Source organism: Colletotrichum godetiae, assembly GCF_030913485.1.
Source record: "Colletotrichum godetiae strain CBS 193.32 chromosome Unknown BDP55scaffold_23, whole genome shotgun sequence".
Taxonomy (NCBI): Eukaryota; Fungi; Ascomycota; class Sordariomycetes; order Glomerellales; family Glomerellaceae; genus Colletotrichum; species Colletotrichum godetiae.
Genome location: NW_026851271.1, coordinates 531,742 through 555,465, shown reverse-complemented (window position 1 = coordinate 555,465; position 23,724 = coordinate 531,742). Strand labels below are relative to the sequence as shown.

At 50.6% G+C, this 23,724-nt stretch overlaps 7 protein-coding genes across 7 annotated transcripts; 3 read left to right on the top strand and 4 right to left on the bottom strand.

Annotated features, from left to right (window-relative positions):
• The first annotated feature begins 152 nt into the window (after positions 1-152).
• BDP55DRAFT_665698 (major facilitator superfamily transporter) lies at positions 153-2,286 on the top strand. The gene is made up of 5 exons (XM_060575058.1): positions 153-670; positions 725-739; positions 811-1,212; positions 1,264-1,450; positions 1,510-2,286. Exons 1-5 carry the CDS (start codon positions 380-382, stop codon positions 2,028-2,030), a joined length of 1,416 nt encoding a protein of 471 aa, XP_060429056.1. The 5' UTR covers positions 153-379; the 3' UTR covers positions 2,031-2,286.
• Positions 2,287-3,513, bottom strand: BDP55DRAFT_583623 (pectate lyase; the record flags this gene model as incomplete). Its single annotated transcript, XM_060570851.1, has 3 exons — positions 2,287-2,827; positions 2,894-3,138; positions 3,207-3,513. The coding sequence occupies 3 exons, from the start codon at positions 3,511-3,513 to the stop codon at positions 2,402-2,404; spliced, it is 978 nt and encodes a 325-aa protein (XP_060429055.1). The 3' UTR covers positions 2,287-2,401.
• A 3,887-nt stretch (positions 3,514-7,400) lies between these two features.
• On the top strand, positions 7,401-8,954 carry BDP55DRAFT_665691 (Alpha/Beta hydrolase protein). The gene is made up of 2 exons (XM_060575057.1): positions 7,401-8,492; positions 8,542-8,954. Exons 1-2 carry the CDS (start codon positions 7,600-7,602, stop codon positions 8,714-8,716), a joined length of 1,068 nt encoding a protein of 355 aa, XP_060429054.1. The 5' UTR covers positions 7,401-7,599; the 3' UTR covers positions 8,717-8,954.
• An 18-nt stretch (positions 8,955-8,972) lies between these two features.
• BDP55DRAFT_694403 (carotenoid oxygenase) lies at positions 8,973-12,005 on the bottom strand (the record flags this gene model as incomplete). The annotated part of the gene is made up of 6 exons (XM_060577353.1): positions 8,973-9,023; positions 9,087-9,241; positions 9,303-9,669; positions 9,719-10,188; positions 10,249-10,717; positions 11,979-12,005. The coding sequence occupies 6 exons, from the start codon at positions 12,003-12,005 to the stop codon at positions 8,973-8,975; spliced, it is 1,539 nt and encodes a 512-aa protein (XP_060429053.1).
• A 378-nt stretch (positions 12,006-12,383) lies between these two features.
• Positions 12,384-14,732, bottom strand: BDP55DRAFT_665689 (uncharacterized protein). The gene is made up of 6 exons (XM_060575056.1): positions 14,495-14,732; positions 14,072-14,444; positions 13,591-14,009; positions 13,281-13,520; positions 12,635-13,227; positions 12,384-12,582 (listed from the first exon to the last, which is right to left on the bottom strand). Exons 1-6 carry the CDS (start codon positions 14,564-14,566, stop codon positions 12,468-12,470), a joined length of 1,812 nt encoding a protein of 603 aa, XP_060429052.1. The 5' UTR covers positions 14,567-14,732; the 3' UTR covers positions 12,384-12,467.
• Positions 14,733-15,281: 549 nt separating this feature from the next.
• On the top strand, positions 15,282-17,418 carry BDP55DRAFT_694401 (cytochrome P450; the record flags this gene model as incomplete). Its single annotated transcript, XM_060577352.1, has 8 exons — positions 15,282-15,362; positions 15,419-15,569; positions 15,623-16,002; positions 16,107-16,193; positions 16,242-16,661; positions 16,726-16,892; positions 16,950-17,070; positions 17,236-17,418. The coding sequence occupies 8 exons, from the start codon at positions 15,282-15,284 to the stop codon at positions 17,416-17,418; spliced, it is 1,590 nt and encodes a 529-aa protein (XP_060429051.1).
• Positions 17,419-17,709: 291 nt separating this feature from the next.
• On the bottom strand, positions 17,710-19,094 carry BDP55DRAFT_694400 (uncharacterized protein; the record flags this gene model as incomplete). Its single annotated transcript, XM_060577351.1, has 5 exons — positions 17,710-18,367; positions 18,425-18,798; positions 18,851-18,918; positions 18,969-19,005; positions 19,065-19,094. The coding sequence occupies 5 exons, from the start codon at positions 19,092-19,094 to the stop codon at positions 17,710-17,712; spliced, it is 1,167 nt and encodes a 388-aa protein (XP_060429050.1).
• Positions 19,095-23,724: the final 4,630 nt, after the last annotated feature.

Below are 23,724 nucleotides of genomic sequence, written 5' to 3'. Positions count from 1 at the left end.
GTGTTTGACCGAACCAACGAATCATCAACGAGCAAAACCGCCTCCTCGCCTGGTCTGCGTGTGTTAGTCAGGAATATTTCCGACCGATACTCCGCTAGCGCTCCGCGTCTTACTCCGAGAAAGGAACCTTGGAACCCCAGATGCTCCGGATAATCGTCGGTGGACGCTCGCCGTCGAATCCACCCCGCCCAGTTCGCAGGCATTGAAGCGAAGTCATCAGACCGCCAGGTTTGATGATCTTCTTATTATCGTGGCAGTCGTTCTACCCTCTAAATATCATCTCTGTGCTTTGGCATTGTTACCTTTCCCAACGATCGATTCCTTTGAAGACAGGTTTAAGCAGGCTTGGTTGCGCTGGTGACTGACAATACCCTTCAACATGTCAAAAACCGCCACCGAGGCGCGATCCGATGCGCTGCATCAAGAAACGTTCACTTCGGAGCCCTACGAACTCGGCCGTTTAAGTTCAAGCGGTCGGGCGCTCGGCAATGCCTCACCGAAGAAGGATGGCCCCGAAGAGCATCAATCGTCAGACCTGCCTGACGACAGTCCCCCGCCGAATGCTCAGGGAGCTATCGAACGATGGAACTCGCCGAGGGGCAACATGGGAAGACTGGGCTTCGCTTTCTTCTCGTTTGCCATTGCCGGTATGAACGACGCAGCCGTCGGTGTGAGTAAACGTCAATATGTCAACAATTTGCAAACAGGCACTAACATCCCATAGGCTCTGATTCCCTACGTAGGTTTGCTCCTCTGTCGTTTTGATGTTCAAAAACTCGCATTGGACTTGTCATCCTTACCCCTTTACAGCTTGAAACCTACTACGAACTCAGCTATACCGTCGTCTCGCTAATCTTCCTGACTCCATTCGCCGGTTACTCGGTCGCGGCCTTCACCAACGCCAGGATCCACCAAAAATTTGGCCAGAGAGGCGTGGCTATCATGGCCCCTCTATGTCACATCATCACATACATCGTCCTGGCCTTGCATCCTCCATACCCGGCACTCATTGTGGCCAACATGATCAGTGGTTTTGGAAACGGACTAACTGATGCGTGCTTCTGCGCTTGGGTTGGCGCCATGGACAAGGCAAACACAATTCAGGGGTTCCTGCACTCTTTCTATTCCGTAGGGGCTCTCATATCGCCGCTGATCGCTACTTCAATGGTTGTCACTGCCAAGCTGTCTTGGTACAACTACTACTATGTTATGGTAAGTCGAGCAGTAATTCGCCGTGCCTGTAGTCACGCTAACGACTCGCAGGTCGGTGCATCTGTTCTCGAACTCGTCGGCCTCACCGTCGCCTTCTGGCAAAAGACCGGCGCCGTGTACCGCGCAGAGCATGCGCACGAGAACGATGGCAATGGAGGCGCTGGCACTAGAGTTGCACTCAAATCCAAAGTCACCTGGCTTTGCTCTGTGTTCTTTTTCGCGTACATGGGTGTCGAAGGTGGGATCCCCCGTCTGCAGCGCTGCATCGCATTCACTGTTGCTAACTTGGCTTCTCAGTTGGTCTCGGAGGCTGGATCGTCACGTTCATGTTGCGCGTCCGAAAAGCATCTGCCTACGCATCTGGTATTTCTGCGACCGGCTTCTGGGCGGGTCAAGCCCTGGGACGCGCTACCTTGGGGTTTGTGACAGAGCGGTACGGAGAAAGGCTATGCATCAGCATCTACATCGCCATTTGCCTCGCTCTTCAACTCCCCTTTTGGCTCGTCCCGCAGTTCATCGTTTCGGCTATTGCGGTGGCTTTCCTTGGGTTCTTTCTCGGGCCGATGTTCCCTGGAGCTGTCATGATGACAGCCAAGCTGCTTCCGAAGCACATCCACGTAAGCGCTATTGGCTTTGCAATGGCTATTGGAGGTACCGGTGGAACGGTCTTCCCGTTCATCATCGGCGCGATTGCGACGAGCAAGGGTGTTGCTGTACTCCAGCCGATTATCTTGTCGCTTATTGCAGTCGTGGCTATTGTGTGGCTCTGCTTCCCCCGCATCAAGAAGCGGGACGAGAACGTGGTATCAGATCTATGAGAGTCACATCGAAGTCATAGCAGGACGCTCGCTTCGATGGTACAATTTCTCGTGCAGTTTGTTGCCTGATCATAGATGAAGCTCACATAGGTAGACGGAAGATAGAGACAACCGTTCGTTTCACTATAGACTGCGATGGGAGTAAGGCTGGGATAGAAAATCTTGTTCGGTTTACAGAGTAAACGGCAGATTTATATACAATGCCCCCAAATAAACCAGCTCTGGCCAACAGTTTAACCCCATATGTGCACGAAAGAGGCGTATATCAACAGACCATCGGCGTAACTCATATATACTGAGTCAAGTATGTACAAAGAAATATCGGTTCATCCCTCGATGATTAAGAAATCCAAATTGGCTGATAAATCAGCTTACAACTTCTGGCCAGCGGCGCCGGGAACGGAACCGGCGACCTTGCCGGAGCCGAGGGCGGCAATCTTGTAGGGCAGGGAGGCAGAGGTGAGGGTTCCTTTGGGAACAGAGTTCTTGGAGCCACCAAGGTCGACATCCTCAGCGACGGCGTAGCCGGTCTCCTTGGAGTCGGCGAAGAAGATGGCCTCAGCGGGGCAGCTATTGAACGCGGTGCTCTGGACAAGGACCTGAGCGCCCATGCGGGAGTTGATGCCAGTGAGCAGGAGCTTGTCGTAGTAAGAGTTGACGACGTGGACGGTACCGAAGCGGACAAGGGGAGTTCGGGAGTTGATGTTGGTCCAGTGGTTGTTGGCGTAGGTGACGTGGAGCTTGCCCTTGTCCTCGCTGCCATTGCTGTCAGAGTGACCGACCAGGGATCCCTTCCACTGTTGTTGTTGATGTTAGTCTAGAACTTGTTGAGGAGTATGAGATAGAAGCTAGGAGACACATACGTGGTCGTGAAAGTAGACGTTGGAGACCGTGATCCAGTCAGCGCCGTGGGAGATATCGAGGAGGCCATCAAGGTCATCCTTGCCTCCGCTCAGGTCACCCGAAAGATCGCAGTGGTCAACCCAGACGTTGGTAGACTCATCAATACCAATGGCATCACCGTTGGTGGCCTTGACACCGCCGATCTTTAGGTTGCGGATAATGACGTTCTTGACTTGGCGGACGTACAGGCCGACGTTGGTGAGAGCTGCAAGGATATTGATGTTAAAAAAGCAGCGCTTCAGTGACAGTGGAAATATCCTCGAGAATACTTACAGCTGCCCTTCTCTCCAATGATGGTCTTGTCGGAAGAGACACGGACCTTGGCGCTGCCAGAGATGGCGCCGGAGATGACGATGGTAAGGGGGCCCTCCTTCTTAGCAGCAGCGACGAGCTCATCGACGGTCTTGACGGTAACGCTGGAACCGCCAGCACCACCGGTGGTACCGCCGCCTTGGGTGCAGTAGCCGATATTGCAAGCCTCGGCGGCCTGACGGAGAGCAAGTTCGTTGCGGGCGGTAACGATATTGGCAGGCGAAGCTGCGGCCAGAGCGGCCATGAAGGTAACGGCAGAGAACTTCATGTTGATGAATCTATAATAGACTGGTTTTGGAATTGATTTGGATGAAAGAAAAGGTAAAAATCTTGAAGCGGGTGACTAGCACTACCGGAGTTGATGGAATGGGATGAACAGGAAAAAGAATGAAATATTGGAAGTGCGCGATGAGGAGAGAAGAACCGCTGGTCCGAACTATCGATGGCAGAGTCTTATATATGAAATACAAGCTCTCGATCTTGGCTTCTGGTTCAGAATTAGGAAGATGGTGCCATTGGTGGTTGTGGGAACTTGGAAGGAGGTTGGTCCACGACTCCACGTTGACAAGTGCATTGCTGGGCGTTTCTAACTAAACACATCCCTTGCCTCCATTGAGGCCCTTGTTTATTTCGCCATTTGTGTTGGCCAGGATAATCTCACAAACAAACCAGGGCATCGGAGAGACTGGACGAAAATTCCGTCGACAGAGACGTCTTCGTTGACGCATACGACGAGAGGTGATTGGCTTCTAACGAGAACGTTACACTGAGATGAACGGCGCGAGTAGTGTAAGGAAGACTCACGTCTTGGCCCGTCCCATGGCGACCAGGGTACCAGAACCAGATGACTGGGCGCATATTTAATTCCTAGGAGAAACTCGAGAGAGCGATTCCCGTGTGGTGTTGCCCGGCTTTTGGTTTGGATAGGTTGGGTTGGGGGTGCAGGGGTTGGGAATAGGCTCATTCGGCTGTCACTGGCAGGGCCTAGCTGAACCCACCGGGGGCAGAAGAACGAACCAGTACCGCCCCAGCTGGGCAGTCGTTCGCAGTAACGCTGAAGGTGTGACCCTGCGCTAGAACCGCACAGCTGCTATGTTTCGGATGAGCAGGGTGAGTGGCTTTTGCGCGCGGCACCCAAGAGATAGATGAACGCCAAGATGCTGTCTAAATGAACGAGGACTGATCGTTGGAGGAATAACTCAAAGCAGAGCGTCGCCGTGCGCACAGCGGAAGCCGTCACCTATCTGAGCAGACGCACTGCTGATCTGATGGAGGCATTGTCATGATGAGTGTGTGGGGATGACCCCTGGCTAGGTTGCTTGAGCCTTGAGGGGGTAGGTTGTCAGTGGGTTGAAAATTGAGAGGCCGGCTCCCACTTCTTTACACCTTTTACCGCACATTAAAAGACCTTCTCACGGCGAGTTCTCAACTATAGAGCAACGCAGACGCGAAACGAAACTCCTACACCTGACCTCCTTGTAACCTTTCGGCACTTTGCGATCACTTAGCAGCGAACTCTATAACTCTAAGACAGTATGCCCGTCATAATGAGAGAAGTGAGAGGGGCGGTGATTGACCTGTGCATCTACCCGCAACCTTGGCATGTTGCACTATTGAAAAGGGGGATTAGCTGCCAAGACTGCGAATATTGGCATTCTGCACTGCCAAACTTTGCTTTCCAATCATCGCGCGGTCCAACTGCCCACTCCACCATTTTCTCACTTCTGAACAAGCACGAGGACAAAAGACAATGACGGCCAGTCCTCTTGTTCAGCCTGCTTGAGGCGGGTTCCGTGACCTCCTCCTTAACTCTCAGGCGATCATCGTTGTTAGTGTCACCATTCCAACTGAGTCGCTAGCGCCAAGACGTTTATATCGATTCAACCTTGGCATTCTACAACGCAGGAGATTGGGACCTGAACATCAAACGGCTCGTATTCGATCAACAGAAATCCACAGACAAGGGGGAAATACCTGGATCTCGAACGAAAGGAGACATCAAAATCCGCGAAAACGAGGATTTGACGAGTAACACAATGCAGGTGAGCTCTGCAAGAAGAGCCTTGCGAACGATCGCAGCTGGATACAATAGAGATCATCTGGGATCTCTAAACCCGACTGGCCCGGCGGACTAGCCCTCACTCCAGACATTCCCCAAGTCTGCAGGGCTATACAGGCCCTCTACCGGTACAGGTACCATTGCTGAATGGGCCAGCAAGCGCAGTACCACAAGTTCATCTTTGGACTTATTGAGCCTCGCGACGGTTTCCCGAATCCCTCAGAACGCCGAGCAGTGATTGCATCTTGCTGAACCCTTTAGATCGCCCGGGCTGAGTAGCGATCTTCGCTGTCGACTTATTTTGCACGAATGAGACTGTTTCCACCGTTTCCGAGCGACCATACGGAAGAGCGACCGAAGTAGCTTGAAGAAGAAGGTGGGTTAATCAATGCCAACATTACATCTCAGTATTCCACTCTGATGTAAGCGATCCCCGGCTGGCTTTAAATTGCTGCATTAACTCGATGCAGGGACAATCTCCACGTCTATCGACCATAAAAGAATGATCTCGGACGAAGAGTCAAGACCACCAATTACGACCGCATTATCATGCCCAATAGTCTTGACTTGCGTCTCTGGGGACATCAGATGATTACCAGGAGCGAAGAAAGTACTTGGCTCAACTACATACCATGAGCTTTGAGTCAGTTGCCAGTCTTGTGCCTAACCAATTGAGCACATTCTCGGCCATATCTAGTTTCCCAGAAGTATGTTGATTTCTCCATTGGCGAGAGCTTTGTGCCGAGAGATGTGTTATACTCTTCAGTCCATCTCTTGCCACTGCCAATAGCTCATGGTCTGGGTTAGCCCCACGTCGTTTTCATCTCTACGTGTGTCATTCAACTTTTGAAATGGAAGGAGCGCGAGTTTACTTGATGCTTGAACCAGTGTTGAAGGCTTCGCGGGTGATTGATATTCATGATGCTTGCCGCAATCTTAAGATCTGATCTTACAGACTGGAACCACAATAGGCCTGGAGTCTAACGATGCCATCTTCGATGCCATCTTAGATGTAGGTGTTACTTGATACTTAAGTTGACCATTGACCTAGATATTCTGGTGGAAATTTGCTAACAACTCCCATTGACCTAGTAGCTTCCGGATATTTTGTCTCAAATTCAGTCATCCACCGGTCTCCAATTGACGATCGACCCAATTCCTCCACCTCAAGATAAGGCTGATGTTCTAAACCCACAAGGATGTGAAGCCATAGCCCGAGTTCTTCGCGATGATTAACACTGGCAGCATACTTACGAAAGGGAAGCTGGACGGGAATGAAGTCATCCTTTGCTGACCAGTAGACAGTTTCATCATTTGGTATTGCGGGATGTGAAGGCCTCGACCGGTCACAATTAGTGGCACATCCTTCATTTTATGCGCTCATAGTCGCCCTCATCACTTGGAACACTCCGCTTGGAGGGAGAAATGGCGAACAAGCATTCACGATTTGGATGTCTCGCCATGGGAAACGCAGAAGCAAACAGTCAGAGCAACAATGGCCGAAGTTGGTAAATATATCCCATATTATCTGGATCTACCGCTCTCCCAATTACTTGACTGCAACTAGTATCTAACAAGTATACCTCAAAGTATACCTTTGAGCGAGTGTTTAACCTAACCAGGTGGCCGAGCTAAGCCTTGTTCTGTCTCGCCCTGGATGTCGGGAGTAAGCGTGTGGCCTTGCGCGTGGCAGAGGCAAAGGTTCAAGCTTTTGTGCCCCCAGTAGACGTTCATCCTGTTAGACATATCTGCGGGGAGAGGCCAGTGGCCCCCAGTCAGCTGCACTCAGATATCATATCTACTCACCCTTCAATTCTAAATCTATGTGATATTGCCCTCGGAAAAATCTCACTGTGAAACACTGTCGAACCGGTGATCTTGAAGAGTGGGAAACAAGTAAGTGCAATTGTTCTCTGACGTGTCTACCTCCTCTTGTGCCTGTTCACAACGTATCTTAATCTAATTTATTGAGGTTATCAGGGTCTCTAGCGTCGGTGATGGTTTTAGTAGATAACGTAGGGAGCGGACGACACAAAATGCGGGGTCGGTCCGGCGCCGGTCACGGGCTCACGGCTTGAATCGGCTGACCCCTGTTTCCCCTCACGTTGCCAGCGGCATGTCATAACGAGAGAAAGATAAGAATGCCATTGGCGGCTCGTTCTGAATGACACCACGGCGATTTCATTCCTCATTCCTCTTTCCTCATTGCAACTCTCTAGTGATTTCTATCTTCGTTTGAGGGGGTACAGCTGTAGCGGCTCAATCTACCCTGACTCTGACACTTCCCAACCCGCCATGTCTGACATCAAGAGATACCAGCTTGGAGACTTCACTCTTCAAAACGGTGGCACATTACCTGGGGCGTGGATTGCTTATAAGACGTTCGGCGACTCGTCCCTTCCAGCGGTCGTCTATCCCACGTGGTACTCCGGTGCTATCGCAGACAATGAATGGCTCGTTGGAGACGACAAAACCTTGAATCCCTCAAACTATTACATCATCATTCCAGCCCTCTTTGGCAACGGACAGTCCATCAGCCCATCCAACTCAGCTATCAATCCATTTCCCGACGTGTCCTTTTTCGATAATGTGAAGGCTCAATACGATTTGGTCACCAAGGAACTTGGGATCACCCATCTCAGAGCCGTCCTAGGATGGTCCATGGGCGCAGCTCAATCTTTCCAATGGGCGACGCAATATCCCGACTTCTTAGATATTGCAGTGCCGTTTTGTGGCGCCGCGAAGTGCGCCCTGCACAATCAAGTTTTCCTGGAAGGCGTCAAATCAGCGCTTCTCGCAGCGAAGAAGACAAGCTCCGCCGGCAGCACGCTGGGGCGCATTGCATCGGCCGAAGATAAGTCTGTTCGGATCTGGTCAAACGAGGAGAAGCAAGTTGGTCTGAAGGCTTTTGGTCGTGGATATGCTGGATGGGGATTTTCACAAGCATTCTACCGACATGAGCTACACAAGAAGTTTTACGGAGCCAAGGATCTCGAAGACTTCATGCAGACATTTTGGGAGAAGTGGGCTCTTAGCAAGGACCCGGAAAATTTGCTTGTCATGATTCACACGTGGCAGAGTGCCGATGTGAGCGACCAAGAGCCATACAACGGCGACTTCAAGAAGGCCATGGCGAGCATCAAGGCCAAGACATTGGTGCTGCCCTCTAAGACTGACCTCTACTTTCCGTAAGAATCTCTTATCGAACTCTGGAAACTCCAATGCTAATAGTCACAGGCCCGAGGAATCCGAGTACGAGGTCGAGTGTATGAGTGAAGGTGTTGGCGAATTGGCTGTCTACCCCTCCATTTGGGGCCATTGGGCTGGAGGTCCCCCAGGAAACTTTGAAGATGCCAAATGGCTAGACGAAAAGTTGAAGAGCATCTTCGCTACAGCACCAAAGAGGGGATGAAGATGTTTGGGAGTTGCAGACGAAGTAGGCACGATGTTGCATCATCATCTAAGTGGTCTCTTTGCCAGCAGCAATAGTTAAGTTGCGCATTTAAAGAAGAAATAAGACAACTAGCTCTTAATACATCTTACGGCTTCGTGCACATCAAACTTGTTTCCTGGTGGGACACAGGATAGAAATGCATACTGCTCGAAACACTAAGAAGACTTTCAAAGTCAAGATATCTACACAATCGGACCTTTCTGCTATCCTTTCCTCATTTGTGCAAGGCTGGCTGAACAGCTATACCCTGAAATTTCTGCCGAATCTCTGTGGTGACACCAGTCATATTGCAAAGATCTTTATCATGCAACATGTCCGAACGAGGTACCCAGCTTCCATGTATGCCATTGCGTAGCCGGAAGGGCAGTTCAATGATCGCTACGGGACCTGTTCCAAGATTCTTGGTGTCGAGAATCAGAATGCAGGAGAGTTTGACATCTCGTCTGTTGGCGATGGTTACAAGAAAGCCGTCTCCTTCCGCCGCTGCAAAACCATTAACATGTCCGTCATCTGCATTTTCTCTCTTGCTCCATGGACAACTTACCATCTGGGGACCTTGGCAAGAACGCTACCTCGTGTACAGAAGTATGTTCCCCAGCAGACCAGTGAGTATACTTTCCAGTATTGATGTCTGCCGCTGCGATAGTGTTGTAGGTCCCACCGACGGGACTGTACTTAGCCTTTGGATCATGAACGCATAAAAACAGTTTACTGTACGCCTTGGTTGCGAATCTCTCATCAACCTTCGGCATCTCGCCATCGAGTGCGACTAGCTCTGTGGGCTCTACATTGAAATTTGTTGCGTTAGGATCGAGCTTCCAGCGAACGTAACTACTGGCTGGTTGTCCCGCAGCTGGTTTGCCGCTTGGGTGAGAAAATTGGTCCTCGCCTCGTGGACCGAAGAACCAGAACTAGTGTACGAATTAGACCACGATCCTGCCTTGGACCATGAATGCGTACCTTGTTGTGGTGGGTAAGGGGCGCGTCGAGGTAGATGCATCCGTCTTCGCCCTCGAATGCGTTTCCAGTGTGCCCATAGAAGGCGTTTTTGAAGTTGAACCACAGAACGTCTTCAGGTTTGGGGTTTCGCCGCGGCAGAAGACCAAAGGTCAAAGCCTTGTCCTCGGCCCATGCAAAATGCTTCGATCCTTGCTGAAGAATTTCGACCGGTTGTGTCTCGAGCGGAATGAGTACGAAAAGGATCCAGTTCTTGGTCGCTGCCATATCATGCATCATTCCCACGTAAGGCGTCTTGATCCAGCATTCTTCGAGCTTCTTCCCATTTTTATCAAATAGGTAGTACGCAACGTCATTTGTCGCATCACCCTTGGCCTCATAGCCCATGGTGATCAGCTCTCCGGTGTCAGGGTCAATCTTGGGATGCGCTGTAAATGTTGGAGCTGAATATTGCCCATGAAAGTCGTACAATCCTTCAAGGTTGATCAGTTAAGCATGATGGAAAGGAGCGTTATTGAGTGGTGATAACCTACCTCTAGTCTCAAGGGAGTCCGGATCCATAGCATATGGCCTAGAATCCTCTTTCAACGCCAAAAGTTGATTCTCGAAATACACAATGTGGGTATTTGCCGTCGAATGCACCTCATGCTTCACTCTCGGGTCGTCTGTATGGCGATTGCGATATTTGCCAAAGACAGATTGCCTCGCCGCCCTTTCAATGTTGAACTTGGCAGTGCGCACATACTTCTGTTTGAAGTCAGCGTGACCGTCTCTGATCCGAACTGCATCTATAGCGCCATCCCCGTTGATGAAGACATCGTCATCATAAAGAGGCGCCCAAGTCCAGTCGGGCATGCAGCGATAGTAGGTTCCGTTTATCTCTTCGGGAATTGAACCGCGGACAATGCAATTGCAGACTTCCGCTTCGAAGCGGCAAGGCGCTTCTGGTCCATCAAAAAAAGGCGTTGCAGGAAAGTTCGTCTCTTGCCGTACCTTGAGAGACTTCGAACAATCAGAAAGGTCGGGCATTTTGCTATTTTGAATCAATCCAACGTTGGAGCTGCGCAAACACTTCGAGTGTTGTGGCGGACGGTGCTACAATATATCCAAGCTTCATTGCACTATCATTTCAACAATGTCTTCGGCTTTCGTATCCTACTCCTACTATCCGAAACCGACTACGAGTTGTTGTAATCGGAACGCCATAATCGTCATCAACGGTGCGGTAATCGATCCCAAGCCCTTCTCTCCAGGATGCCTTGAACTCTGTATCATCTGCCGAACCGCGACGTTGCGACATTCACCGACAGCGACCGCTGTGCGGAGATGGCGGGGGCGGGGACCGAGACGGAATTGGACTGCCGGTCGACCAAGGATGCTAGGCCAAGGACAAAGATTGTGTGATTGGTGGCCTAGGACGGAGACCGCTCTCAAGGTCTCAACCTTCGCTGTTCATGGTGATCACCGGGGAGATAAGGTGATTGTACATGCCGAGTATCTTGCCCTGGATATAAGGCTCTCAGTCCAGATACTAGAAAGTCAAGGACTGAAGCAAACCCGTAATTTCGCAGATCAATTGCTCTGAACTCTCTGCAAATTCATCATCAAGTCCAAAGCCAGCCCTAGAACCAGACAGTCGCCATGATTTCCAGCAATGACTATCTATTCAAGCAAGTCGGTGAAACGTCCATTGAGGCAACGGCTTACTGGAAGGCTACAAAGAGTGATGAGCCAAAGGGACTCGGTGAGTCCCGAGATAATCTTGCTGAGTGATTTATGACTGAATGTTTCCAGTTTTGGCCTTCCATGGAGGAGGTTTCGTTATAGGATCCAGGCATTCTTTACCAGAAGTTGAGATCGAGTATCTTGCCGACGCTAATTTTGTTGTCGTATCAACCGACTATCGGCTCTGCCCACAAGTTGCTTTACACGAAGTCATTCAAGACGCAATCGATGCTTTCTCTTGGTGCAAAACGGAACTCCCAGCAAAGTTTGAGGCAGATACTGGCCTCAAGATTGACGCAGGAAAAACTGTGGTATTTGGCCAGTCGGCCGGGGCTCTGCTAGCTTTGCACTTGGTGAGTGCCTGAGGGTTTCGATCCCTTTTGAATACCTAGATTTTAACAACTTGTGAGTAGGGTGCTGTGGCGGAACCTCCGCGAGCAATTCTCGACTTTTACGGCGTCAAGTATGTCAATGACGACTTCTGGCATACGTCTTTGCCTGCTTTAGCTGCAATTCCGACACTGCCGCAGGCTTTGACCGACAAGATCTTCGAAGAGCCGGTCATGACGACCACTACGACCTCGCTAGAAAAGGCGGCTGCATCTCAAGATGGGGAGAGGAAAAGGGGCATGCCATCACCCGATCTATCAGTTCCCAGAAATGCCTGGTTATTTACAGCATTGAAAAATGGAACGCAGATGAAGGCTATTGTCAAAGACGACAACTTCGACCGCGTCGATCCTGTAACGGGGTTTTGCTCAAAGTTCCCCCCTACCTTCTTTGTGCATGGAGATACGGATGGACTGATTCCCGGCGCCTTCAGCGAAAGAGCCTGTAGGGAGCTGAGCGGATTGGGAGTGAAGGCACGTATTTCTCTTATTTCAGGGCAATCTCACGGTTTTGATGCTGGCCTAACTAGGGATGACCCAGAGTGGCCACAGGTACGTGATGCTTTGGACTTTCTTATCTTCTATGGAAACAAGGCAATCTGAGATGAGAGTGATGTAGTAATTAGGTAAGTACTCAGCTACATAGTGAAGTCAAAACTAGATTCAGAGAACCCTAGCTGTTCCCACAAGTCCAAAATTGGCAATCCTGTTTCAAACGGAATGACACTGTCGTGAAAAGTTGTCGTTTCCCGTCTTCAAGAAGTCAGATAGTCGGCCAATCAGAAGGTGGAGTGGTGAAACTTACTGGTGGTGCTCAATATCTTCAAGCACTTTGTCAAAACACTGAACGGCAAAAGCATGCAACCTATCCGGGAATATTCGAAGTAGGTTACTCATCTTTATCACCTTATCTCGCAAATCGACAGATGCTGGATTTTTGATGATTCTAATCAGAAGAACCAGTCCGCATGTGACTGCATGGTATGAATCAAACCAGAAGTGGTTAGTAAGAACATCCCTCTCGTGCATCTCTACGAGGATAGCAATGGTTTCGTCGTTGCTCTCTTCGCAGATCTTCATTCGAGTATTTGCCTCGGAGCCTGAGAAAGTGGCATTGAACAGGTATGATTGCGTCAGTAAGACGATGGTACAATGATATCTCAACTGTAGGTATAGCGTAGATCGCACCAATGATGCTGGAATTGCTGCTGCAGGCATGGTCAGATGCTGTGGTAGGCTGTTCCACCACCCGTAAAGATCTTGAGTCAGTTGATCGATATCTTTGCCATTATCGTGACGCTTCTCGGAGTTGCAGTGAAGAGTACGAGAAAGAAGACGCGTGAGACGGGCTGAAGCGAAGGCATACATGGGTGGCATATTTGGAGCTCGGATGAGGTTCTACAATGCGATGTTAGTTGACGATCACAGGTCATTGAGTTGGTCTGGACTACATCTGCAGGGGAATCGATATTGCTTAGATCGACAGTGATTCGTAATGATCTCCCCAGGACGCTGGTGAACCACTGGTCCAAGTCACATAGTGACCACCAAAGCTTGGTCTTCTGTTCCGCCCATAGAGGACTTTCTTCGTCAGTAGTCACATGCAGCCCTAGTGACTGGGCAATCCTGACAGCGCTGCCGAGAACAACCCAGGAGGTATTCCGTTGATTTCTTCTCAGCCTATATAATGCCTGAGCTCAGTGAGCTGTGTTAGCTGAGCTCACGATCAGTGAATTAGGGAAGAACAGCATTGTTACTGACCATGATGATGATTGCCTGAATACTCTCGATACTTCCTTCCTCTACGACGCTCTCCATTTTCTTCGATGCAAGCTCAAAATGATGTGCATCGTCGTCAATGAGAGCCACGATGAGATGGATTGTGGCCTGAATTGGCACGCTTACGTCTGCGTTACCGTGGGCTCTGACAATTGCATCAAAAAGCTTTTCTGGGCTGAGGACGTAAAACACGCAGTTGATGAAGCGAAGAAAGACGAGGCTGCATCTCTCGCATGTCTTCCTGTCGGGAAGTGCTGCGTCGGGCTTTCTCGACAGCGGTTCGCCGTCACGTAGATCGAAGGTACCACTGGGCTGCAGCGCCGCAAGCCGAGGGAAGCTTCTTGTGATGCACAGGCTGACTTGAGACTGAAGGACGGCATAGCTTGAGACACCGTTGAATCCTGGAAGACGACGAGTCAATTGCTGAGTTGGTTTGGACCCAATCGCGCGCTTGCCTACTTACTTCGCTGGCGTGTTGCATCTGAAATGAACGAGCCCTCTGGCAATAGTGATGCTGAGTCCTTGGCAGTGACACTCGGTAGCAAGTGCCCACCATCGACCGGTGAGCATGACATATTAGTAGGTGGAACTGGTTCTGCGAGTTCTGCGGGAAACTCGGGTGCTTGTGGTGCTGCCTGAAGTGTGCTAACAAAAGTGCGTAGGTCTTCAATGCCTAACGAGATACCAGGGGCATAGTGCTGGACAATCGCGGCCATCAGTTCGAATTGCTCCTTCGAGGTGTGATAGTAGGGTCGAATGGTGGCCTCATCAGTGACAACGCAATCTAATCTAAGTCGCTCGCATCGTCGACAGGATCGGGATGTCGGTTTGTCGCACTCTAACTGTCAGTATGAGGTACAGTCATTGATGTAGTCGTGATTCTCACTTTGATCTTTCGCCGTCTGCAATTGACGCAGCTAGAGGGCAGCCGACCGACTCTGCGAGTTGTTGTGTTCATGGTGGCAACGTTTGATTCACGCTGACAAGAGGCGAGTTCTATGACCGGGCTAGTTTCAATTGCCCAGTGGGGGAAAATTCATTGTCAGATCCCAGGATTCCATAGAACACGAAGGGCAGGCCAGGAGACCGAAAGCCGAGATCATGGTCACAGACATGGGGAAGACTTGAATCCTGTGGAGATCTGTGCTGTGGTCCCGACTTTGTAACTGTAATAGCATGGACCATACTTAGTGCTGTTAGGCACGAAACATTGGAATATACCAGCTAAATTAGGTTTCCTCCAGATCGATCGTTTTGAAGATCATCTTGAGGCCGAAAGCTTCTCATTCTCTATAATTCATGCCTCTGAGTGTCATGATTCCAAAACATAAGAATCAATTGGTGGACTGTCTGGTAGCGGAAGACGGATGTTAGGGTGCAAACAGCATCCGGGAGAGATGGCCCCACAGCGGTCACCGCTCCCCGTCCCATGCCGCGTTTCTTGAATTCGGCAGTCGAGAGCGGTCTCCGCGCTGTATACCCACCGCGGATCCTCGATCCTTGTATCCAGGCGCCCCGGCAGCACTCAGTCCTGTCTAAGAGAACCAGAGGACTATCGAGGAGCAATAAAAATCCTCAGGATCACAAAAAAATGATACATTATCTTTGTGTTGCCGCGCCCCACGTTGTCGCAAAGGATTCAACGAATCTGCGAACACAACTCCGAACGAGCAATGGAAACTCAGATTGCACAGACTGGTTGGAAAGTTCCAAGCTTCCAAGTCACCGCCATAATCACTGCATTCTTATGTCTGGTATGCCCAAATCGTATCAGAACACCAACAAAGTATCGCACTGACGCCGAAGGTAGCTGATAATCCCGCTCATCTACAATGTGCTTTTCCATCCTCTGGCCCGAGTACCAGGGCCTTTCTTGGCCAAGTTCAACGACTTCTGGCACGCATACCAGCTGTACACAGATATGAGACATGAAAAACTCTGTAAACTTCATGATCAATATGGTGACCACTACAGTCTATTGCTCTCAATAATATCGACTAACGTGTATTGCTAGGTCCTGTGTTGCGCTTGGGCCCGAACACCGTCTCCGTGAACACCACGGAAGGATTTCAGAAGGTTTACTCGGCGACATCACCAATCGACAAATCGCCATTCTATCAAAGCTTCACCCCAGGTTTTCAAAGCAGCTTCTCTTCGATGGGTGCTGCGTACAAAGAGAAAAAGTCCATCCTCTCTCAAGCATTCTCTCAGAAGAAGCTGGACGCCATGGAACCAGCATTTATGGAGCATATTTGGAAGCTTTGCAAGGTTATGAAAAGTCAAAGTGAGGTAAACTTGGATGATACTCTATCGGCTTTGACAGTGGATATCCTATCCGACGTGTGTTTTGGTGAGACGTTTGACTTGCTTCATAATCCCATGGAGAAGGCGAAGGTCAGCGATGGCTTAGTGCAAGCAGCAAAATTTGTCTCTTTGGTATGAATAAACCGCTTTCCAGTGTTTCAATGCTTCACACAATTTGGTTGACATGTTTCTAGGAAGGCACTCTTTGGAGATGGCCTTTGTTGCAGCAAATGATTCGAAAGTTCTCGTACGCCTGTACAACCCGGGGCTATCCAGCGAAGGTGAGTGCGTCTCAGGCCTCATGTAGCAACTTCAACTAATACTGGTAGCTGGCAATCGACGCCATGATCAAACAGAGACAAAGTCCCTCTGGCAAGCACGACATTTTCAACTACCTCCTTACTGCTACCAGTCCCACCACTGGTGTGCCGTTCCCTGATCGTGAGCTATTCGGTGAAGCGATAGTAATGTTTGTGGCAGGATCTGATACCACATCTACTGCTCTTTTGACAATACTGTGGCATCTATTGGCTCATAAGAATGCATACGACAAGCTGGTTTCGGAGATCAGATCTACAGTCACGCGGCGTGATGAGTTGAGCTATCATAAGATTCAGCACCTTCCATACCTGAGAGCCGTGATAGAAGAAGGAATGAGAATATTTCCACCGAATTCAGGCTTCATTCCAAGACAGGTTCTCCAATCTGACGGCGCGTTCGTTCTCCACGGCGTGCCTTTGCCAGTGGGGGTAGGTCCATGATATCATCCAGTCTATTCTCAGGAGGGCGGACACTTACATCGTTCCTTTCTAGACGGAAGTCGGCGTTGCAAATATGGCTATGCATAGGAACCCCGAGTATTTCGAACGGCCCAATTGTTTTATTCCAGAACGCTGGATCGGAGATGGTCAATCTGCGGTGAAGGATAAGTCGGCATTCTCTCCCTTTTCCAAGGGCCCAAGGGCATGCCTGGGAAGGACGTAAGTGATCCCGCTGTAGTATGTAACATGCAATTACTGACTTTTGTTCTGATTCAGGATGGCCTACATGGAAATGTCTCTAGTCTTGGCAGCAGTTTCCTTGGAGATGGACCTCGAGTTCCAGGATCCTGAGTTTGAGGCAAGACAGGGCTACACAGCGACGGATTCTTTTGTCCTAGTGAGACCAAAAGTTAGAATCGTTGTAAAATCTCGCCCTTAGGAGGATGCGGTCGATCTGGGAGGTATTTGAGGTTTCTTCTGGTGGCAAGCGTCCAGTCTTCTATGTCGTGATCTCGGCAAACTGGTTGCATCTGAAGGGGACCACTACTTCGAGAAGGCACAGACCATTGGTCTTGTTCATAAGACTGTCACTAAGGGCCTATCAAGTTCGAGATCATGGTTGAAAAGACGGGAGCAATTTAGGCTAAAGGAGTCGATCTCGTTCACCCCTGCTGATCAGATCACGGACACCCGGCTAGGTCCAGAGTGCCCCCGGTGGGCGATGATCGACTTCCTTGGTGACTAAAGTCCCGTACATGCAAGTCTATAATGGTTAGGAGCGATAGCAATGAGGGGAGGGAAGTGTGAGGATGTAGAAGAGAGTGGCCGTCTTATAGTAATTATAGGAATATCTTGCCAAATGCCCACGCCTATACCCGACATCAGCCGCCCATGTTGAATAGTAATGAAAATGGTATCTAGTAAGTAAAGAGTGATATCTCCAACGCCGACGTAATCTGTGGGCTTAAATAGGCCGTCTCTAAAGGATTCATAGTTGATTCCGCATCAATACAACATGATCCGCGCAAGCATTGGCTCACGAGAAACCCCTTGCTTCCACCTTTTGTGACGAAACCTGCACAATATCGCACTTGACCTCGATCGGCGCTCCTGGTTGCAGCTCGATCTCGTCATCAGATTCTCTCCTCCCCGCCTCGATTCGCGTTTCGACAATAGCGTGGTGATTAGGTCTGTAACCACCCAACTCGATAGACTCCTGCTGCCGTAATGGAGACGGCATCTTATCCGTCTGACTGGTGAAATCCGGGTTGTCTCTCGGGGCTTGGATAGGTAGCCCTGCCTCGCGGCTCGCATCAGAATGGCTCAGATCATAGCTGGCAATGCCATAGAGATCCGCCTTGCTATCTGCCGACCCTGTTCGCCGTTTCGAGTAGCGGGCAGAGTAGTGGTTCGGGTTACCGAGTGTACCACCAAGCTCGGCATCGCGGTGGCGTGAGGTATTTTGGGTGTTTTCAGAGTAGTCTCCGTTCTTGTGGTATTTCGAGGACTTCGCAATCCGACTTGAGAGGGCTGGGATGAATCGAGAGACTAGAGGTCGGAACGTTGGGAGGCAAGCGCAGACGAGGCCACAGCAGAGTTCACCGATGGACCAGCCGGCAGTTTCGACATTTTGCCAAGTGAAATCTTCTTCGAGTTTGAGGAATCGAATTCTGATGAAAGATATAGTGCATGTGCTGTCAAAGAATTAGTCATAGTAGGAGATGGCCATGCAATCGGGGGATGAGACGTACAAAAAACCCAAGCAGAAGATGCCAAGCAGGACGTATTTCTGACCCCGAGCTAGGTTCAATCGGTGAATTACTGGCAGTGGCAACACAAAGACAATGATGTCTGTGATGATGTTGCCTGCTGCGTTGATGTACCACTGGGGATAATTCGGGATGCATGTGCCATCAATGCTCTTGTCCCAGAAAGCCGGGATAGGGGTACAGATGAAGATCTCAACCAGGATCTGGGAAATGCTCCATGCACCGACTATTACCATCGCCGCAATGAAGACCTTCTTCATCTTTTGTACAGCCAGAACTCGGTAGTATTGGAAGAGAAAGGTCATCTTGATACCGGCCAATGCTGCATTATAGAACACAATGGTGACGTAGAATGTCTACAAAATGTCAATAGGGGCACGCAGCAGATCACGCTAAATGTCGACTGACCTTCATGTAGTCTTGAATTTGTTCCGAAGTAAGGAAATAAACATGGTGACCGAGGCCATTTTTGGTGTCTTCAAGTTGTTAGATACTACTAAACGTCGTCACGGAAGAATTGACTTACTTAGTGCGACAGTCAAGCCACATCCAAGCACCAATAGCTACACAATGATGGTCAGAACCAGGTCATGGAGGTGAGAATTGCTTTAGAAAAACTCACAAAAGCAAAGACGGACGCCCAGTCATCCATACCAAACTGCCTTATCACAAATATTCTGGTGTACACTCGTATTGATACAGCCAAGAAGGCAACTGAAAGCACCAAACTGGCGACGCCAACGACGATCGGTACCCGCGAATCGTCCGGGCTCATTACTGGAGGAACTTCCATGCTGCTTATTAACTCTCCTTGAGCAATGTTGATAGCTATGCTTGGTTGATAGTGAGATCAAGAAGCATTCATAGCCCACGAGGACGGGCTGGCACGTGGCAATGTGCTTTTCGTTCTTCTTCAACGGCGGCTGATGATGGGGATAGGTGTGAGACGTCGGACGAAGAAAGGCATTGGAATCTAAACGCCGAGGGATGCTGTCTTTCTATATTGACAAAAGCTTGGCTATGCCAGCCTTGACTGGTCTTAGATCGAGGGGGCACCTTTGCGCGGGTGTGGCTCGAGACAGGGGCAGAATACAAAGAGGGTGTGAGACATACACGAGGAGGAGCTGCCCGCAAAGAGTGCTACACTAGCACGCCTCGCACGCTCGAGGGACCCTCAGGATTCTGATATTCCGTGTCTCATATGGCTTAGACGTGGAGACCACTGTGGGATCGACGGATCTATTTCCAAGGATATTGTCGATTGCCTTTGGGCAGAAAGAACGCAATGCAGGAGCCGTGCGCGCGGTACGGATATCGGTTGATTGCTCGAAAGACAGGAAGACAACTGGGCAGAACTAGCACAACGGTTGTAGTTTCTCTGATGACACCCTTTGTGCAGTTTTGTACACCTGCATGACGACCTAACGAGTTGGCTAATGGGGAGTGACACCTCGTTGACTAGCGGAAAAGCCGTAGCGTGGAAGCCATGCCGGACCGGCTCCGCGTGTCGTTATGAAGGTTTAGACGAACTAACGGGCTTCGATTCGTCATGTTCGACACCCGGAAGGTGGGAAATAGGAGAGAATGGTGGCAGGCAGTGGACAGTCTGCGGTATTGGTGTTCTGCCAGCCTAGGGACGCAACGTTATTTTCGACGCGCAGATGATGGCAATCTCCCGGCTTTGCTGGTACGCTGGCACGCTGACGGCGCATGGATTTGGCGGCACTGCATTCCTCTCCTCGCGGGCCAAGGCGGCAGGCATTCTGGGATTCTGCCATTTTGGAGATGCCGCGATTCAGCTGCCCTCGATAGAGAGACTCGCAATGTCTCAGACCACCTCCTGGCATGTGCAAATATGGAGCTGGGAACTTGGGAGTCGGCCCCGAGTTGGAGTCGATGTCTGTGTGTCAAAGAGACAGCCCAATGATGATCGGCTGGACAGGGTGATAGGCTTGAACCCCGGGTATCCAAAGTCGTATACCGTCCCTGCTAGCCCGGGAGAGGGACCGGGATAACTCCTGTTCGCCTCTCGGTGAAAGAGGATACTATCGCGGGGATTTATGTCGCCAGGGTCGCGGCTGACTCGCATGTGCGGTAGGCAAAGACTGTTGTCGGCGCAGTTGCCAGGCATCGGCGATCGCTGCTGACAGGCAGGAAAAAGAAATTGGGCATCAAACAGACTGCGAAGCCTTCTGCCGGTCCGAAGACAGATGTTGATAAAGCCATGGACGGATGGCCTCGACTACCTAAACCATCTGTTCATCTGATCGGTAGACTGACTTTGGCTCCAAGAATCGGGTGAAACAGAGACAGTTCAGAGCATCCTTTTCGTAAGACCAGCCAGATCATAGATGGCTACCCTCCTGCGTAACAGCGTGCCAATAGCGCCTCGCCTACGGAAATAACCTGGAAGGCTGAAAGGACGAAAATAACGGATAGATCTCTCACGGCTTTCTCGCTCTCGCACAAAAAAGGTAGTATTTTCGGACCTTGGAAGTCTCAGCCGCGCTCTCACCGGTGCCGATTGCTCACTATGGGGGGCAGACTCGTTATTGCTACTCAACCGAGCATGTTCGGCGACGGCGGCCGAGCCGGTGAGGAGAAGGGCCCACGCGGGTTCCTTGTTCTTCACTCTCGTCGTCGAATCCAGCCTTTTCAGCTTGGCGTTGAAGGATCCTGGCCTGGCAAGCCTAGCAGCCTCTGGAAGCGTGGATCTGGTAAATCATGCCACTCAATGAATCGCATTGGTCAGAACCTGGCAGACGAGGGTCTGAGCGCAACCACGCCGTCGGAGGGACGAGCCGGGGGGGGAGGGTAACGGGCAACGAATACTCTTCAACGCCTCTCGACTTGATTAGGACGACCGTCGTTACGAAGGTCCGTTTGGCTTCAACGTTTGGCCTGACGCTGGCGTGCCTGGCTAGACATCGTTTGTTCTCTTCGTACCATATTCAAGCCACAGCTGCGGCAACGAAGAATAAACTTCAGTCTATTGGGATTGGGTGAGCCAATGGCGTTCCGCGGAGTGAACGATCAGCGGCTTTATTGGCGGACACGGTGGGATATGGAAAACTTGCTGAAATGTTTGACAGGTACATCTTTCTGCAGAGCACAGTCCCGGTGTCAAGCATGCCACCCAAAGGGCCAATATTCAATACTGAAAGACGATGGGCATGCTCAAAGAAGAAGCCTGCCGGGAGCACCAGCGCGACTATCCGGACGAATTGCAGATGCAAGAGATTTTGAAAGGCACCCGGAGACCGGAACTAGCCCCGCTCATCATAGGGACTATGGAAAAGAGCATCACGTCTACTAGTGACACGGTTGATAAGTTCATCGTACACTCACTGCAGTATGTGTCCCACTTCGAATCCCTCGAAGACTGCTCTCCTTCCCCGCCGCCTGTCATAACGAGAACGTGGCAGTGGAGAGGTCCGAGAACCGACCATCACAGCGACCCTACACGCCCAAATGACCTTTGACGGGAACGAGTAAGATAGGTATTCTACTGAAGCCAACAAAGTGCATGACATCAACTCTGGAGTTGCAACCTAGCAAGTTGGCTTCGTCGGTGCGCGAAATCCACCAGAAAAGGCTCGTCTCGCGAGATCTACTGGCTCTTGAAGGTTGAAAGGGGTCAAAGCCAAGCTTCATCCGGACTTCGTTTACCAAACTTTAGCGTCCAGGGTCCTACTATTACATAGAACATTTTTTGGGGACACGCGGGGCACCACAGGAAATCGAAGATCGCTGCATGAGGGTGTGCCTGCGTCCTGATTGCTCCATCACAGCTGAAGAATGACAAGCGCGACCAGGATCCGATCTGGCTTCTGCGGCTTGACGACTGTTTCTCAAAGATGTGAGACGTTCGAATAGGTTGCAACAGTCGTCCGACACACGCCAGTAAGCAGATTTGATCGTGCTCCGCAAGTTCAGGCGATGTTTTGGGTGACTGAATCGCATCCCAAAATTGTGGGCGTGTTCTCTGTGACACCTTCGCCCAGAGGTGGCGCTGGGGCATCTCCAAGAACCCATGGTCCATGTGGGATGCAAAAGCTGTAGCAGCTGTCGACTTTGTCTCTGTACCATCACCTGCACGTCCAACTTAGCCAACTTGGCAGGGGACTGACTGAATCGTTTATCTGCTGATTTCCTCCACCTGCTCCTGCTGTGGTGCGTGGAGGATGCATGGAGAAGTTCCACCAAGTAAGGTAGAGTAAGCTTACACAAGAGGGATCCAGGAACAGAATGCTTATCCTGTGGATTCATGCAGTTGCGAAACGTGCTTCCTTCGCGCGGGATATATCTGTGCCTTGTTTTCGTTCCTCTTCAACACCTCCACTTTGCCCCTTCAACCTGATTCCAAGCGAATAGTCGCTTTTGCGGTGCAACGCCTGCGGTAGATGAGGGGATGAAGCAGCATCGTGCTGATTCCATCTTATTATGTTGTGCACACCCTAGCAGTGAAAAGAGCGGAAAGAATGAGGAATCCGAGTCTCCGATGGGTTGCACGCCCGCGCCAAACGATCCATGACTCCAAGGGAATACCTAGGTCTGATCTCCGATGCTCCTGGTAATTCTCTGGTACAGTCCGCCATCGCCCAAGTCTCAGGTGCTGGGATACCCCAAAGAGCCTCGAAATGAGCCCAAGACGGCAGTGCGTAAGGCTTCGGTAGAGCATCGACCACCTGTAGTCATCCTCGGCACTCGTCTCTTCGGGTACTAATGCTTCATTTATCAATTCATCAATGTTCCCTTTCATCGTGTTGATCGTCACCGCGCAAATCCCGATGACAGACAAGCCGGTTGTAACGATCGTTGGCAAGCTTCACTGAGGCCCGCGCATAGAGTTCATCTCTCCGATCCGGAGTCCCGCGAGTGCATCTTCTTGGCCGATGTCACGCTCAACGGCGTCCAGAGGAGGCTCACGGACTCTACGGCGCAGTCTCTGTTGCTACCTGTCGTTGATAACGTTTGCAGGCAAGCTGTTCCGCGGACTGTGGACAGCCTCTGGGGAATACGGCGGCTTCGTTCTTGAATGTTTTCGCGCATGTGAGAACTCAAGAAAACAGGAAGGTAACCCAACTTTCAATGACTCGTAGGTGTTCCATGACCAGGTAAACGTCTCGTGAGAGAGAGGGGAAGCGCGGAAACACGCTCCTTGAGGATACAGCTGACTGCCTGGGGATTGACAAGGAATATTCGCTTATTCCTCGCTGAATTCCACCGCGCGAGCCAGAATACCTAGCCCGCTGAAATCCCTGGCATGTCCGCCTGGTGTG